The sequence below is a fragment of the Carassius auratus genome, chromosome 27, assembly GCF_003368295.1.
Source record: "Carassius auratus strain Wakin chromosome 27, ASM336829v1, whole genome shotgun sequence".
Classification (NCBI taxonomy): domain Eukaryota; kingdom Metazoa; phylum Chordata; class Actinopteri; order Cypriniformes; family Cyprinidae; genus Carassius; species Carassius auratus.
This window is the reverse complement of record NC_039269.1, coordinates 15,702,991-15,721,078: the sequence shown is the minus strand read 5'-3', so window position 1 is coordinate 15,721,078 and position 18,088 is coordinate 15,702,991. Positions and strand designations below refer to the sequence as shown.

Below are 18,088 nucleotides of genomic sequence, written 5' to 3'. Positions count from 1 at the left end.
GAGGGTAGGAGACATTGCTTTTAATTTAAAAATAAAGTTTTTAGGCTTAAATTAACAATGCATCTCTAATCCAATTCAAAGGAACTTAATGCCTACTGCACAAAACAACTGAAGACAAAGATCTGTAATGCTATACAGCTAAAGGAATCTCCACAAAACAATTAAAAAATGTAGGTTATTTAAATGAGGCATCTCTTTGGCACGCTTTAAATGGAGCGCATCAAGAGGTTGCCTTCCCTGCCTTAAGTACAATGAAACTCAACTGAAGAGGGGGAGAAACATGGTGGATAAGTGCACCAGTTCGACCATGACTGGTCACAAGTCACTCTTACCTGTGTTGGCATAGTAATGCAACTAAGAGTAGAAAAAGTAGAGAAAATCTTGCTTTAACACATATAAATACATATTTTTACAAACAAAGTTAATCCAGAACTAATATGCAATAAGGAAACTGGCATTCCTTTCACTTCAACAAAAAAAAAAAAAAATCTTTAAATAAAACAAAATACAAAGCTGCTGTATCCACCTAAACGTGAGAGTATAAAGCTAGTTTTTCTATAATGTCTCATGTTTACAGTAGATCACACATGAGAGCTGCTCGTACTATTAAAGACTAGATTCATCCATGAGATTCAGATATTGCCAAGCACTTTAAGACCTATAAAAAAAGGTCAGCAGGATGGCGCATCCACACTGACTAAAGATTTGTCTGACGGGCTAAAGGTCTGTTCATGTGCGATCAGCCAGTGGGTCTGCAGGGAGGTCATTAAAAAACAGTTGAAACATTACAACCACCTGATTGAAGACAGTAGGAGTTGGAGAGCTGTTCAACGCCCCCGCTGAGCCTGAGCCGGTTGTGTGCGGTCTGAACAAACAAACACTCTTACACAAGACATTCCTAGCATTTAATCTCTGGGACTCTTATCTGTGCCGGCTGAAGACCGTCCACAGTAATGAGAATTCATACTTAGCCAGAAGTTCTAAAACTTGGATCTTGGTGTTTTTTTTTTCTTTTTAACAAAAGGCCCTGTACAATATTTGCAGTTGTCTGATCACATGATGACATTTGTCCACTTTAAACATAGGAGACATCTAGTCCAGCCTGTTTTTCGGGTGAATTGATCGGTTTGTTAAAGACACTGTCTGTGTGGAGTAAGCTACTCCATGATGGCTCTGTACATGACCGGTTCGATGTAGTCCTCTCTATAGCGGGAGTTGATCACACGCTGTCTTTTCGAGTCTTGCTTCACCTCCTTCTCCACAAACACTCCTTTGAAGCGCATATCCGAGGCCACAGACTAAGGAAAGAAATAAAACATATTCAATGTCTGTTAAGCCACTTGATGTTCTGCTTTGTAATCAGTTTCTTGATGGTGTACTGCACATTATCATTTAATGAAGCAGTGCCCACAGGAAGTCACTCACCAAGCGGGCTTTAACACGTTTGGGAAGCTCCTCGTCCAAACTGTACACGTCTTCCCTCTTTACAGTAAGCTGAGAGTCATCTTCAAATTCCACCTGGAAAATAATTGAGGGCCATTATAATATTGACATTTTAACATGAAATCATGTGCATTTAGATCTCCGCTCAGGCGAGCTGCCATTGAGGACATTATGAAATGGTATAGAAATTGCTTAGCAATGGCAAACAATTTACATTTACACTGCCTTCAGGTAATGGAAGAACAATCTTATTTCCAAGTGTGACTGTACACCTATGTTGTATTCATTTTGTGTACTGCTGATGAAGGACAGCTATAACGTTTGCCAGAAAATCTCATGTAGTTGGGTAATTAAGCGACGGGGTTGACACTATGTTAAAATATGAAGAGTCATAAACAAATCACAAACCTAATGCACATCCTCTCATCTTAATTTTCCTGTATTTTTACTAAAAATCCTGTCTTGGTAAGTGGAAAACTTTTTGGGTTGTTTTGCCTGACTGAAATCTCTTAAAATGTGTTGCATCATAAAGCTGACTCCCACATTGCTAAAGAATTGTTTATTCTCATTATACGATACCATTAAAAAATGGGTGGTCTGTCATTTTTCTAAATGTTTAGAAAGAATGTTTACTTTATTTATGTAAAATAAATAAATGCAGAAATTTCCCTTTTTTTGTGTGTGTGTGTTTTTTTTTTTAAAGTAATTTATTCCTGTAATGCAAAGCTGAATATTCTAAAGTATACATTTTTCAAATAAAATCTAATGGACAAATATTTAAACAGTAGTATAAGATTAATTTATTAGCAATAACTGTAGAAAAACAAACAAACAAAAATAAATATTATTATTTGACCACTGGTTTATATCGTGTTGTTGTTTTATAAAAGCCACAATCCAGTAGAGTCTGTGGGTTACAGCGATTTAACCATGGGTAAGGAGTGTGCCCAAGGTAAATGGGGCCTACTGCTGAAATTTCACCTCTCACAGCTTACTACTTTAACAAAAGCAGCAACAGTAAGTCATGAAATTAAACTTTAACAGTACATAATACAGATTAGTCATCTGTCTTCTGATTCATTGCAAACAGTCCTCATACTGTGATGCATCTACTTTGCATCATCTGAATTTGAACTCTAACCCAAATAGCGCGCACAAGTGTGTTTGCTGTCCTCTGACCTGGTACATTGGGATGATATGGTCAGACACAAATTTGGCTCCATAGATCAGGCCATCTGTCCAGAGCACTTGAACTACGTCTCCCTCCGATGGTGGACCAAGCTGCTTACAGTCTCTATTCTGAAAAATAAACACCAGCAGGGCTTCACTACACTGCTTTTAATCATCAAACATTGTTTTGAGCTGTGTAACCCCTTACGTACCACTATATCCTCAGGGAACAAGTTGTCACTGAACGAGCCATCATCAAAGACAACCTCATAAAAGGTGGCCTGAGTCAGCTCAACCACCTCACAATGGTAGTATCGGCCATTTTTGTGCTTGCAGATTACTTTCTGTCCCTTCTCCAACTCCCGCATTGATGCCTTGTTGCGCTGCTGAAGAAAACATCAGATATTTTTGCATGGTTAACAATAATGCTCTGACTTAACAGATTTCAGCAGGCAAAAAACTTATGACATTACATACTGTACTAGTCACCAAGCTGCACAACAAAATAATAATAACAGGTCTTGGTGGAAACAGACATTAAATATATAGTGGCTCAAAGAAAAGAATTACAGCCCGATAAACAACCCAGACAAAATTACAGTAATTTCACAATTACTTGAACTAACATTTTACAACTTGAACTAACCTTGTCTTGTTATAAATAAAAAGTTCAAACTATCTGATATTTTATGAGACTTCATGACCTTGATACACAAGCTGTGTCCCAATTCAGAGACCGCATCCTTCGAAGGCCAAATGCGTCACAGTGGGACGTTGAAGGCTGTCCCATTTCGAAGCTTCCTTTAAATGTGGCCTTCATTTCCCTGGCCATGTAGGGTACCACAAATGGAGCCTTCATGGCCCAAACTATCCCAAGACTCATTGCACTCTGGTGCCAAAAATAGTCAATACTTCATTACACTTATTTGAATATCTATATAAATGTTACAAAACAATCTTTAAAGCGGTTTAAATGTTGACTTCCATATTCTGATAGTTTAGACACAATATAGTTTATTATGTACATAATTAGACCAAGCTGTTTTGTTTTCAGACAGATGAATATAACTTTTAAAAGGAGTCCATCAATGTTACTTCCAAAGCTACAGTTTGAGGTTCAGATGGCACTAAATGATAGCATGTCTTTCTTTATTTTTGGCAGGCCAAATTTGCACCAATATTATATAAAGCACCAGACCGTTAATGTCAACGAGATAAAGGGAAGCATTTTCTTTTCCGTTTTGAAAGTTGATTTATTTTGCTGCCCAAATTGTGCAATAATACAGTTAGTTGCATTTTATTATTTACCTTTAGCACTGTCCCCCCCCTTTGTTAGAACTACTAGTGAAGAGTAGAGGCTGAATACCAGGAAACGAACGAGAAACTGTCCTCTTATTATGCCCTTATTGTGTAATTCTATGTATTTAAGGCTGTGCAAAATGTTGAATGTGATTTTCATACGCATCTCATCAGTGAAGCCAGTTCTGTGATTAGTTGTATATCTCCATAATGTGCTTTCAGATGGAGCAGCATTTACTAAACAGAGCCGTAGTTCACTGACTAGCAATGCAATATCACATTCATAATCGCAAGGCGATTCACCACGGATAACGGACGCGAATCACGCGATATTGCATTGCTTGATACGATACTGTGCATTCGATTTTTTGCACATCCCTTAATGTATTTAGCACAAAAACAGTGAATTTGCTTCTATGTGCATTTCCATTGTTTAGCGGCCATATCTAGCTATAATTCTGCACATGTCTGGGTTGTGTCTGTACCTCTATTTGGATGCCACCCTTATGCCTCCAGCAGGTATAGTAGACCACAAACGGCCAATCATCCGGGTGCATTTGAACTCCAGCTGCCTGTGCACAGCTCGGGTGAAAGGAAGTGGAACAGCGGCCATGTGAGCACTGCACACAGCAACCCGTGCTCTTCTTCACCCATTTACGGCAAAACTGGCATTTCTAAAAAGAAACCTGTGTTAGTTATGTCTTTGACCTTAGAAATAGACTTGGGCTCAGGCAAGGCAAAGACAAGTTCAAATGAAAGTTACAGAGGAAGTAATTTGTTAAAACTATTTCTTAATGATTCATTAAAGGTTTAATGAAGCGATTACATTACAAAAATCCACTTTTATTAGACTACTTAACAGAAGCGCTATACAAACAGTGCTGGTGATTAATTAACTAGGAGTAGAGATGCTGCCAAACTACCGTTAATCTACTATTTTATTCAGTAATATGAGAATACTTCAGCTTTTCTCAGAATAGCAAAGCTTTTACAATAACAAGGTACGTTTTCCAGTGAGTAACATGACAAAAGGCAGCACTGCCACATTTTGCTTCATTTTATATAAAAAAAGTTTAGGGTTAGTTTCTGGAAACTATGATACTTCTCAGATTCTTTAATAAATAGAAAGTTCAACAGAACAGCATTTACTCAAAATATATTTTTTGTACCATTTTTTTTTTTTTTATATGTAACCCATATGTAAATATATAAATGTCTGTCCTGCTAAATAAAAGTACTAATTTCTTGAAAAAAAAATAACTTGTGATTGACAGTGCAAGCAAAAACACACTCCTAAAATGTCTTTGTATTAACAGTTGTGAATGTAAAATTATATTAATAAGAAAGTTTGTACTTTTATTAATGCATTTAGTATGAATTTGTGAGTTCACAATTAATGTGGATACCCTAATTAAGAGCATCATTATTTTTGCCCTGGCCACGATTATAGATTTATAGATTTTCCCTTTGTATGCGAATCAGCACTGAATTTAGATTGGTATTTCACATTTCTGTGCAAAACATTAACCTACCAGCTTAAATCTGTCAAACGGGATGCTACTGAGATCGACAGGACTGCGCTCTGCAATGTTCACGAAGCGAGCCTCCAGCACTGCTACGGCACATAATACATGAACCCACCTGCAACAAAACCACATTTTCAACCTAAGCAGGTTTCATCAGAGCCTGTCTGAGGTAAAACCCTCAACATGAAGCGCTGTCAGCAGCTGAGAGAGGCAGCTCACAAAACTGTCATTAATCTGAGAGGAATGCGTATAATTGAAAATAGCTGGTGTTTACTGTAAGGAGCTCCACCAAGAAGATCTTGGCTACCTACTTGTCATTGTTGGCCTTCTGCAGAGCTCCTCCTCTTAGAGAGCACAAACAGCAGTCCTGAGGGAAAGACACAAACACTTAGTCACACCCCTGGGAATAAGAAATGCATGATGGCCAGACGTAAGAGTGCCCCCTAGCATCTTAAAACATGCATAGCAGAAACTGTAAACTTGCTCAAATGAACCGACTGACCTGAGTTATGGCATTAGCTTCACAGCGAGAACATCTCCACTCATCCAGATTAGTATCCTGAGACACACCGTAACAACCTGCAGACAAAACATTCACAATTCAACGAATTACCTCGTTACATTTTCAAAAACATATGGATAGCAGACAAATTACATGAATGAACCTTACTTTTGGAACATAAAAAACTAGGTTATCATTTTATACCAGTCAATAAGGGAAGAATCTCCATACACTTTAATGTTGTTTGACATTTAAATATGACATTAGACAAATTGTTACGGAGACTATGTTTTGCTTTTAAATAAACTAAAGAAAAAGAAAGAAAAGAAAAAAATGTGAACAACTTAGGCACATGCATTGAGAAAGTAAAGAGATTCAGTTATGATTTTATGCTTACTTTAAACAGTCCTGTTTATGTGACTTTCAAATAAGAACAAATATTCCAGGTAGTCTCCTTTTATGAGGTTATATATACTCAGTAAGATCGTTTTTTTTTCTTTTTTTAGTAGTCTCTTATGCGAATTAAAAAAAACTTTTTTATATATACATAAAAAAAATATTACAATTTAAACTAACTTGTCTATTAAGAAATGTACAGTAATTTATTAATATGATGGCAATCTGAATTACTTATGTTTTCAGTGTCACATGATCCTTCAGAAATCACTATAATATGCAAAAAGTATGATAAAGATACATTTCTTTTTATCATTAATTTTGAAAAAACAGTTTTGCTTAATATCAAGGAAACCATTAGATATTTTTTTCAGGAATTTCAGATAAATTTTCAATAAAAATAGAAATATGTAATATTGTAATATTTTTGATTAAATAAATGTGTCCTTGCTGAATAAAAGCATCAATCCCAAATCTTAAAGGGTAGAGAAACCAAGAATATGTATTAAGCAGTCCCTCCAGAAAAACGCCATTATGTGATCGCTTGATTTAATGCATAATCAGCCCAAAGGCCGCATATTTATGCTGGGTCGCATTTTTTCAAATACGCTGCTCTTTTGCCGCATAAATTACCAATTTCAGAAAGCAAAATATGCGGGGCTAGCATGATTTCATAATCCCTGTATTTTCTTTGCAAAAAACTCACATATAAATTATCAGAAAGTTTAAAAATGTTGCGTTTACTTCACACAAGTAAAGCGCCATTTTCCCCCTATTTCCATGGGAACCTTATGAAGTGATGTAATTACTTGACGTGAACATCATCTGCAAACCCCGCGGTGAAACCAGGGTGAAACTTGAAGCGCGCAAATCACTCTAAGCGCAAAAAAACCGCGCGAAGCAGTTTCCCGATTTGTTACATGACAGTGGAGCCAAATTATATTGCGAGAACTTGCAAAAACTGCGGGTTGATGAAATGGAGAAAAAAAGGTGATTCCCCCAACACCCCCTTCTCACTATGCTACTAACACTGTTGTAGTTTCATTCAGAAGTTGATGCAACTTTTTTGTTATAGAACAGTACCAAAAACTTACAGTTGTAATTATATTAGTAGTATGTAAAATAATTTACGTTGCAGTAAGAGATTGCAACTTAAATATTCTGTGATTTTGTATGCTCGCTTATCATAGGAAGTAATCTTTACATTAAGGTAGCCTAGTGATAAAAAAGGTGTTGGGGGAAAATCACCTTTTTTTCTCTTTTTCATCAAACCGCACGTTTGCAAGTTCACGCAATTTCATCGCATAAAATTGCAAAAATATCCCGCATATTCCATCACATTTTTTAAGAAAACATGCCACAAAATCTAGGATTTTTGCCCGCGACAATCAGAAAAAAAATCTGCGTTTTTCTGGAGGGACTGATTAAGAAAGTAAAATCTGTACAAAATGTTTAATAAACTGCATGTATTAAAAAAGGGAAATAATTGTTTTTTTGTTGTTGTTTTTTTTTTTTTTTTAATGCGCTTAAAGCCTGCCACTGCTGTGTGTGATATCATATCAAGTGCAGGTATTTCAGTGATAACAGATAGTGATAAACCGCTTACTTGTATGTACGCGTACACTACACACAGAGCAGCTGATGAGTTGGCTAGTTCCGTCTTCCTCCACATTGGGAGTGGACAGGTGTCCTTCAGAGCTGCTGGTGAAGCACATCTCTGGAATCAGTGGCTTGCTCCTCTCTTTGTCTCCTCCTTCAGCTGCAGAACTACTCTGGCTCAGGCTGATTATATCACTCTATATGGAAGAAACAGCAAAGTGCACACGCACAGCACAGTCTTACAGTGGGTCCACAAATCATTTTAATCAAATCTCAAAATACATCAGACTTCAGCGTGTGTAATTTCTGAGCCCCTGGCAGTATCAAACAGCCAAAGAAGACTGAGTTGCTTTGCAATATGCAATGAGAGATTTTTGTGATGGTAATAGTATGTGTTACCTCTGTGTATGTGTGAAAGAGAGCACACACTGCACAGTATGGAGGTTGCTGGCCCATGCGGAAGTTAAAATCCTTCTCGACTCTAAAGTTGCGTGGCTTGCTTTGCCACATGGGAGCAAGGAGTCTGGCCCAGGGATCGTTCTCCTCTGGCTCAGCTGCTGGCACTTGAATCTCTGTGGAGAGAAGGAGTTAATTAGAAAGAGCACAAACAGTGATGCGACAACTGAACAATGTGAAGCAGATCCTAACCGTCATCACTGGAGCTCTCTCGGAGCAGGGGATGCATGCGTGGCAATTTATTGAGTGGCTGCAGTTTCCTCTTCATGCTCTTATTCTCGTTCTCTCCTTCGATTTCAAGCTGAAAAGAAGCAAGAGAGGAGTTCATTTTCATTTGGATTCATTAATGTTGTTGAGGTGATAAAAAAAAAACAAAAAAAAAACACATTAACACACACTACAGTTCAAAAGTTTGGAGTTGCCATGCTTTTTAAAATGCTGTCGAAGTCTCTTATGCTCACCAAGGCTGTATTTTTAAATAGTTTGAATATGTTTAAAAATCTACTTTGTTCCTGTGTTGGCAAAGCCCATTTTTCAGCAGCAATTACTCCAAATCTTCAGTGTCACAAGATCACATTAAATCATTCTGAGTCTATCAGAAATTTCACTAAATTATTCAAATCTTTGATAAAAAGAGTTCAAAACTACAGCATTTATCATTTATTTGAACATTAACATTATAAATGTGTTTATGGTTCCTTTTAAATCACATGAACATGTCCTTAGTGAATAAGAGTACATAATTTTGTATGCTGTTGATTATAATGTTGTGATTGCTAAGTTCATTTAAATTATTTAAAATGGTTGATTTTCTTTAGCATTTAATTTTTTTAATCAATTCAAACAAATATTATATAGTTCCAATCTATAGGCCTTTAATCAGCAATTACATGCAAATAATCAATGGCTTATTAAATTATTTTATAATCAATAATCTGCTGTTTTAATTGCCTAATATTTAGTTACTTGGTTTTTTTATATGCTACAGTACTATAAATTAATTTGAATTGCCCCTATCAAACACAAACACACCAAGTCAATATATGCACCAACCTTTGTGTTTGGTTCTGGCGTATTTGGCCTCACATCTGGTTTGACGTCTGGCTCATCGAGGTCTTCTCTGGGTGTCTCTGTGCTGGGTTGTTGAGGTTTATGGAGCACTGATCTTGCTGCATAGCTGTGGACCTGCAGGGCATCAGAAGGGCTCAGGGTCCGGTGAAAGAGAAGGCTCGCCACCCCTGGTTTGGTGGAAATCCGTGGCACAGCTGACAGGCAGTGAGGGACAGTAGGGACAGATGCTATAGAGAGGTGACGCTGTGGGAAGGACTGTGCACAGGCTGAAGAAGGGTTTGCATCCCTCACATGCTCCCTGGATGCAGTGCTTCTGGAACCAGGAAGCATCTTTAAACTTGTGGAACCCGTCAGAGGCAGCAGGTCATCTTCATCTTTCAATTCTGAAATAGATATATAAATATTCACGATTAATCGCATCCAAAATAAAAGTTTTGGTATACATAATGTGTGTATGTACTATGCATATTTATTATGTATATATAAAATACACACACATGCATGAATATATTTTAGAAAATATGTATGTTTATAGGTTAATTAAATATTAAATAATCGATATAAATATAAATATATACACATTTCATTACATATACATAATAAATATACACAGTACACAAACATACATTATGTTCACAAAAACTTTTATTTTGTATGTGATTAATCGTTGCCCAGCACAAATAAATAAATAAATATTATATCTCACTTAAAGTTGCCTTAGTTTGTCAATTCTGGAAATAAGCAATTAATGGTGACTGTCGCTGCAAACCCCTTAACATGATTATATATAATTTAGGCCACTACACCATAACGCACCTGTATACTCTCTGCATTGTTCGGTGTATGTAGTCAAGCGGCTCTTCTTGCCATATTCAGCCTCCTCATCGTTTGCTTCACTCTTTGGAAGAACTTCCTCTGGTAAATCCAGACACACTCGGTGTCTTTTGGTTCCTATCCTTTGTTTAGCCAAGCTAATTCAGTTGGAAAAAGCAACATTTAAAACTGATATACACATGATTTCTTTTCACATATCATTATGTGCATATGAGAGTTTAGTGAGTGCTTTTCACCTTTTTTTTGGTCCTTCACTACTTCGGTTCTCGATGCAGTGTTCCTGAGCACCACTTTTCCCGGCCTCTCCACCTAAAAACTCAGCTGCTTCGGGCGTAGGCTTGGAGTGGTCAATAGGAGCATTGTCCTTCCCCGCCAACCACAGCTCGTACCGTTCAGGCTGAAACTTCCTTACAAACACTTCCATGGAGATCTTCACCATGTCTTTTCTACAAGAACACTGAGGGAGAAAAAATACCCAAAATTGATGCGTTTGAATGTGTAGTGTACATGCATTTCAGTACACAATAAATGCCACTGATTTAAGAAATTAACACTTTAATTCAGCAAGGACACATTATATTGATCAAAGTTGACAGAAAAATCATGATTAAAGGTCATAATGTTTCAAACATTTCAAATAAATGCAGTTTTTTGAACACTGCAAAAACAGTAATATTGTGAAATGTGAAAATTTGGAAAATATTTTCTATTTTAATGTATTTTCAAACTTTATTTACTGTGTTACATTTATATATTATATATTTAGCGTTCCTGTAGCTCAACTGGTAGAGCATTGCATTAGCAAGCAAACTAGCGCAAGGTTGGGGGTTCGATTCCCCGGGAACACATGATAGGTAAAAATTGATAGCCTGAATACACTGTAAGTCGCTTTGGATAAAAGGGTCTGCTAAATGCATAAATGTAATTTAATTTAATTTAATTTATTCATTTTTACCAGAATGGCTTGCTTTCCGTAGTCAATCCATCGTCTTGTGGCAAAGTTGGTGGATTCAGCACAGTTGAAACCATGGTTAAACCCTGCATGATAGCCATATGGAAATGTTATCATGAACTCTCCAGCTTCCTGAGTGATCTGCAAAGCATGAAAAGACAACGATATCACACACACAAAAAAAAAAAAATCGCAAATTGAGTTACAAAAATATATTCATCAGGGAAACAGGCCAGCTTTATACTGGATGCATAAGCAGAGTGGAAGCAGTGCAGGCCTGTTGTGCTTTCACACTGGCAGTGTTTGTGATCGCAGATGGACCTCAAGTTATGTACTGTAAATACACATAAGTATTGTAACAGGGTGCCACATTATTTAGTTGTGATGCAATTGTGTTCCCCTCACTGTCCAACACATACTGTGCACGTTATCTGCAGTGTTTCCTCTGTGTCTGATTACACTCTGCTTACAGATCCAGTGTGAAACGGGTCTAATACAGTATATTATTAGTGATAAAAATCAAGTCATCAGTGGGACAAAATACACTCACAACAACATACCTTTTCAAAAGGAATGCCATACTTCTTTAGAATTGAGGGTGAAATAAGAGTCATCTTGTGCCTCAGAAATGCTTCACAGTTTTGTGAACTTCCGGGGAAAAAGCCTTGGAAAGACAATAGTAGGCAATATATATATATGAGCAAACGTAAATCGAGGAATATATTTTCTTGTACAGAACTGAGGAAACCAAGGCTGTTTACCTTTGGCTAACCGCTCCAGTCTTTTTCCATGTTCGGGAGGCACGCAGTACCTGTGAGATCATTCCAGACATATTTAGCACTTGGCATAAGGACAGACAATTACAGCTACCGTTTTCATGCCCCGGGGTTCATCTACAAATGATTTTTATCTAGCAAAATCAAGTTAACCTGAATTCTAGTCAAAGTTTGACAAGCGAACTTACCAAGACTTTGGTTCCCCGAAATGTAAGTAATTAATGCTGTAGAGATCCATGTCCTCAGTGTGCCAAGCAAAAGTGGTTTTCCACATTCCAAAGTAGAGGTAGGGTGTGTTCACTCCCTCTATAGTGATCCCACTCTCATGCTCCACGGTGTCAAGGATGGTATTCAAGTGCCCTACATTCCATTCTTTGACATCCTGCGTAAGACATGAAAAAGAAAACAATGACTGCATTCACATCACGGAGTACTCAAACTAAAAGTGAAACTATACAGAACCCATTCAGATTGCATTAAAGTGTCGACTCACTGGGTCATAAAGGGTCCCATTCACATCAGCTCCGTAGATGGGAGGGTTAAAGGTAACATTTTTCCAGTATTTCCTCTCAAGCTCTTCAAAATCATCATACCGGGGGCTGCAAAACCTTACAGGGAGGGCAGATGAGGTTATAATCAGTTTCAACTGGAAAATGCGTAACAGGGTTAACAAGACCTACTTGTCACTGTTGGCTGTTTTACGGAACTCTTTCACAGTCATGGCTTTTTTCTGGATGTTGTACTGGGTGAACAGCCCTGACTGCCCAGTCACAACCTGCTGAATTGGTGCAGGTATTAGCAAGTCATCAATGTCATCGTATGAACGTCGAGGCTTCCAGTTTTTGGGCGGGACGATCTGTAGTTAAGCAAAATCAACAGAATTTCATCCACCTTTTTTTCTTTTAACAAAAGAAGCTTAAGCTACAGGGTAAAGAGAAGCATTTTCCTCTCACCTTGGCCAGGCCTGCCTTGTGTGCACCTTGGGACTCGATATATGCAACGTAGCGGCTGAAGTTCTTGAACTCTTCAACTGTGGGGTAAAAGGTCATTATACCCCTAGAAACCGGCATGTCAGATGCCATTTTGGCCAGCCAAGTCCTCAGCACCTGTATGGCAAATTGATTGGACTGTTATATCTCAATGTGCATCTAATATAAAGGGTACTATATAAGCAAATAATGACATTTCATAAATATAAAAGAGCATGTTAGAAATATTATTGACATTAAAATGTGTCAAGTTTCATGCACTATATAACATGGGTTTTCAATCTTTCAGATACCACAGGGGATCTCCTAGTGCAAGGAACAAGTATCTTAAACTTTAAAAAGCAATTATGCCTACATAGTTTCTTGCATAAAAAACTAATTTATATGGTGACGTAAATATTAAATATGCCTAAAATATGTAGTATTTTCAATAATTTGTTCTACTTTTCCTATTTTTTTTTATTGTACTGCTAGTATTTTGATTTACATGTTTCTTTATAATGTTTCACATCTTTAATCTAATTATTTTCTCTTAAATCTAACTTTTCCAAAGACCCCCTAAAAACTTAGAAGAGGGCCCAGGGACCTCAGTTTGAAAGCCCTTGCTATATAATATGTGACCCTGGACCACAAAACCAAGTTGCTGGGGTATTAAAAAAAAAAAAAAATATTAATGTTCCATGAAGCTATTTTGTACATTTCCAACCGTAAATATATCAAAACCTACTTTTGAACATTTCAACAAATCAGATTTCATATGATGTATAAATCTCAGTTTTGAGATATTGACCTTTATGACTGGCTTTGTGGTTCAGGATCACATATGTGGGATGACGTGAGAACAATTTTATATAAACATACAGATGGCAAGTCAATGTGGCTTAATTTAAACCACACAACACCACATTATTTACATGCTGGGTTGCTAGGTTTCATTAACTTTCTGTTTTAGACACACTTCACAAAACTGTGTGGAAAACATAAAACCACGTGTGAACAGGCTGACAAATAAGCCTTATATGGCTATGACAGAGAGACAAAACCTTATATTCGTCCAGCGCAGCCTGTAAAGCCTGTACACAATACACACCACGCCCATTCGCAAGCCCCGCCTTGTATTCAGAAGTTTTGATGCCGATTGGCTAAAGCCTGCGTCTCTTTAAAAGTCGAGTGGCTAGGCTAACGAGTTAGGCCAAACGTAAACATTATCATGTACAAAAACATCAGATAAGTTAATAGATTCAAACAATACAAAGTGCACGATATTCTATACAAAATGTAATAAGTACAAATGATAAATATAATATAAAACTTGCGCAAGTGAGGAAACTAGCTGTTGGTTGCAGTAGTGAAAGTGCAACCGTTAGCTCTCCGAAGCTAGCAACTTTACCACTATTATCAATGATTTTAAAACGTAAATTATAGAAATTGCGTATATTTTGAAAATAACAAGGAGGTAAAAAATAAATACTTACTGACTCTGTCGAACAAAACCCTAGTAACTGGCCTCAACCTTAGTATAGATGTTTAGCTAACAGCAGATGCTGCTTCTGATAAACCTCCATCAACACTCACGCACCACGCATGCGCGCACGGGATTTGTTTACTATTACTGGTCCACCCACGCCAGAGTCACCATAACCAATCAAATAACTGTCACGTTTACAGTTGCCTGCCTGCTATCTGCCAAACACTGTGTATTATCTTATGTTGTTGTTATAAACAGGAATACGATCGTTGTACACTTTCATTTTGTCTCACTTTAAATGTTGCGTTTTAAGAGTGGACCCATTAACATGGGGAATGATAAATAAATAATGAATATAAAGACACGTCTAAGTAAGCACATTTATATGCATGGCCGCATGTATAAATCTGTTTTTATACAGTCTATGGTATAAATGTACCATTTTTTTTTTACAATACCAATAAATAATACGACAAAATAATTAAATGAATAAATAATACGTTTTTTAAAAACAAACGCAAATGCAGTTCAATATCTTATTATTTTATAACCTAAATATTTTATTTGTGTATATAATACTTTTAAAGGGATATACATACAGCCGACATCTAGTCATATGTGGGCGTGTCGACAGCGGAGTCGGCGTGGGGGAAAACACTGCGAACATCGTGTGTATCTGAATGACAAAATGCACATATTGAGCGCTCATTCCCAGAGACGCGTAGAACAATTTTAATATTTTTTAACTTTAATATTCACATACACAAGTCCATATCGATATTTGATTCATTTTACAGCCTAAATATTGATGTATTCATTCAAAAATAGCCAAATTCCGTGACGTTCTGCTGTATACAGCAAGTTTGACTGGAGTCCGCGATTCAATAGTTTCGCAAACACAGACGGGGTGAATTTATGAATGAAAGTGTAAAAGTTCTGACACAAAACTATAGTTGTTACGTGTCCACACGCTTTATTAAGTGGGTAAACTGCTTGTTCTGTGTCCAGCAGATAAATTAAAATCATACAGATCTGGAGCAACTTTAGGGTGAGTTTTTTTTTGGTAAGCTATCTCTTTAAATGGTCTACAGCAGGTTTTCTGAAATCTTCATATTTCATGAGCACTCCATAAATTCATCTGTACATACATCCAACCAACCAATCATCCACCCATACTTCAAAATGCTTGTCCCCTGTAGGGTCAAGGGGATGTTGATGCTGATCACAAGATTAAAGATATGAAACATTATAAATAAACATGTAAATAAAAATACACATATTGAGCGCTCATTCCCAGAGACGCGTAGAACAATTTTAATATGTTTTAACTTTAATATTCACATACACAAGTCCATATCGATATTTGATTCATTTTACAGCCTAAATATTGATGTATTCATTCAAAAATAGCCAAATTCCGTGACGTTCTGCTTTATACAGCAAGTTTGACTGGAGTCCGCGATTCAATAGTTTCGCAAACACAGACGGGGTGAATTTATGAATGAAAGTGTAAAAGTTCTGACACAAAACTATAGTTGTTACGTGTCCACACGCTTTATTAAGTGGGTAAACTGCTTGTTCTGTGTCCAGCAGATAAATTAAAATCATACAGATCTGGAGCAACTTTAGGGTGAGTTTTTTTTTTTTTGGTAAGCTATCTCTTTAAATGGTCTACAGCAGGTTTTCTGAAATCTTCATATTTCATGAGCACTCCATAAATTCATCTGTACATACATCCAACCAACCAATCATCCACCCATACTTCAAAATGCTTGTCCCCTGTAGGGTCAAGGGGATGTTGATGCTGATCACAAGAGCAATACACTCTATCTTATTTGGTGCATTACAGAAATGTAAGCTATTACATGTGTTGACATATTTAGATTCGTTTTAGATTTATTTTATGCCTCTCTGGCAAACCTCCAAAAAGAGATCTTAAATTGTGTTAAAAAAAAAATGAATTACTGAATAAAATCTGAATACATTTTGTACACTTTTTGTACACATTTTGTACATTTAAAACAGATGATTGTAGGCTAATGGTTTAAAGTAAGAAGGTGTTACGCTTACTATCAAATATGTGCATAGATTGTTGTAAGTATTTTTGGTAACAGCTACTTTATTTAGCATTTTTATTGTTAAATTAGTTGACTTTAACTTCATTCAAATAATTTGAAATAATTTCATCTTGAGTTAGAGAGCAGGATGTGTGAATCACTGCAGCCATCTACTGGTCATTTCAATCAACTGATGCTCTTATAACTTACTGTACTTTAGATTATGTATGTTTGTTGTTTTATAACTTATTTTATCGCCCCTGTACTTTAGTTAATGTTATAATACCTTTTTAATATTTTTATTATCATTCTATATTATTTAATATAGTGTTATTTTGTAATTATATCAACCTTATAGTAAACCTATAGTGTTATTATATTAATTTATAACTTAAAACTTTAGTTATGCTATTTTTATAATATACTCTATCATACCTTTACTTAAAGCCATTTTGGCTGTAAAAGTTATGGTCCTGCATTCACACACACAGAGCTGGTGAAATGGAGGGTCAACGGAGTGAGGATCCATCCATATGCTGCTTTATTAAAAGGTTTCAAATTATTACAGGCAGGGTAATTCACCAGCAGACAGCGAAATCAGAGAAGAGGCAAAAGCGGAGTCAAATCACAGGCTGAGGGTCAGGGGAGGCAGCAAATAATACAGAATCAAGAGAAACCGTGCAGGGTCAAATACGGGAATCCAACAGAGAAATACAGGGGACCCTTCAGAAATGTCAGCCGAGGCAAAACAAGACTTTGCGATGTGAATGTGTGTTAATGTTGCTTAAATATTGCCGGAAATGGGGCCCTCTGATACCTACATTAGACATAGGTAATGTAATCAGACTACATTTATATTACTTTTATCTCGTTTTTCACATTGTTTTAAATGAGATAATGTAGTACCATATTGCTATAAAGAGTAAGAGTAAAATATGTTACATGAAGTGCATTAATCATTATATTACGTCAAGGTTTCCCAAATTGGGTTTTGTGAAGGAACTGCAGGGGGTTTGTAGTTTAATGAAAAGCTTATATATAAATCATAAAAATAAATAAAACAATTTTAAAATGAATCAAAATAAAACACTGAATAAAAATGTAATATTTTATTTGTTTACCTTCGTGTCATGTGACCATAACCAATGTCAGAGAACCATGAACATATTATTTAATAATATAAATCCAGTGGTCAAATGTAGCGACCTGACTACCCTAGTAAAAAAGTAATATAATTAAAATAAATTTATTTCATACTAAGTATAGTTCAAATCTATTAACATATTTACTGACATATTGCTCGAGACTTACTGATATAAAATTTACATTTTATTTGAAGTACTACTTGTGCACAATGCACATTTCTTAATATTATGTTTAAAACGTGTTTTAATGTATCATGTAGGATTCCATGATCTTTGAAAAATACTGATCTTTAAATGCAAGATATTTAGAGTGTACCTAAAGTATACTTACAACACTTAAGCATATATCTTTAGTTAATCTTCAGCACTAGTTTAAATAAATGCACAATTAAAGTGCATTAAATA

General features: G+C 36.3%; 1 protein-coding gene across 3 annotated transcripts; it reads right to left on the bottom strand.

Annotated features, from left to right (window-relative positions):
- Positions 1 to 14,617, bottom strand: kdm4ab (lysine (K)-specific demethylase 4A, genome duplicate b). 3 transcript variants are annotated; one of them, XM_026206129.1, is made up of 22 exons: positions 14,489 to 14,617; positions 12,978 to 13,130; positions 12,705 to 12,880; positions 12,518 to 12,632; positions 12,213 to 12,406; positions 12,010 to 12,059; positions 11,809 to 11,912; positions 11,252 to 11,389; positions 10,533 to 10,753; positions 10,279 to 10,433; positions 9,445 to 9,845; positions 8,584 to 8,692; positions 8,335 to 8,507; positions 7,943 to 8,132; positions 5,941 to 6,017; positions 5,750 to 5,805; positions 5,445 to 5,553; positions 4,398 to 4,586; positions 2,826 to 2,999; positions 2,623 to 2,742; positions 1,426 to 1,518; positions 1 to 1,298 (listed from the first exon to the last, which is right to left on the bottom strand). In XM_026206129.1, exons 2-22 carry the CDS (start codon positions 13,104 to 13,106, stop codon positions 1,158 to 1,160), a joined length of 3,114 nt encoding a protein of 1,037 aa, XP_026061914.1. In that variant the 5' UTR covers positions 13,107 to 13,130; positions 14,489 to 14,617; the 3' UTR covers positions 1 to 1,157. The 3 variants fall into 3 exon arrangements, with proteins under 3 accessions (XP_026061914.1, XP_026061916.1, XP_026061917.1); XM_026206131.1 differs by having other exon boundaries at positions 2,826 to 2,996; XM_026206132.1 differs by lacking the exons at positions 1 to 1,298; positions 1,426 to 1,518; positions 2,623 to 2,742; ... (7 more) ...; positions 8,584 to 8,692; positions 9,445 to 9,845 and having other exon boundaries at positions 10,293 to 10,435; positions 10,534 to 10,753.
- Between the last annotated feature and the right edge of the window lie 3,471 nt (positions 14,618 to 18,088).

Bases quoted from the DNA above. Each gene is read 5' to 3' on its own strand.
- kdm4ab (XM_026206129.1), bottom strand. From the start codon at position 13,106: ATGGCATCTGACATGCCGGTTTCTAGGGGTATAATGACCTTTTACCCC. The intron at 9,846-10,278 runs GTGCGTTATGGT...TATCTATTTCAG, and splicing joins ACAATGCAGAGAGTATACAG to AATTGAAAGATGAAGATGAC. The intron at 8,693-9,444 runs GTTGGTGCATAT...GCTTCTTTTCAG, and splicing joins CGCCAGAACCAAACACAAAG to CTTGAAATCGAAGGAGAGAA.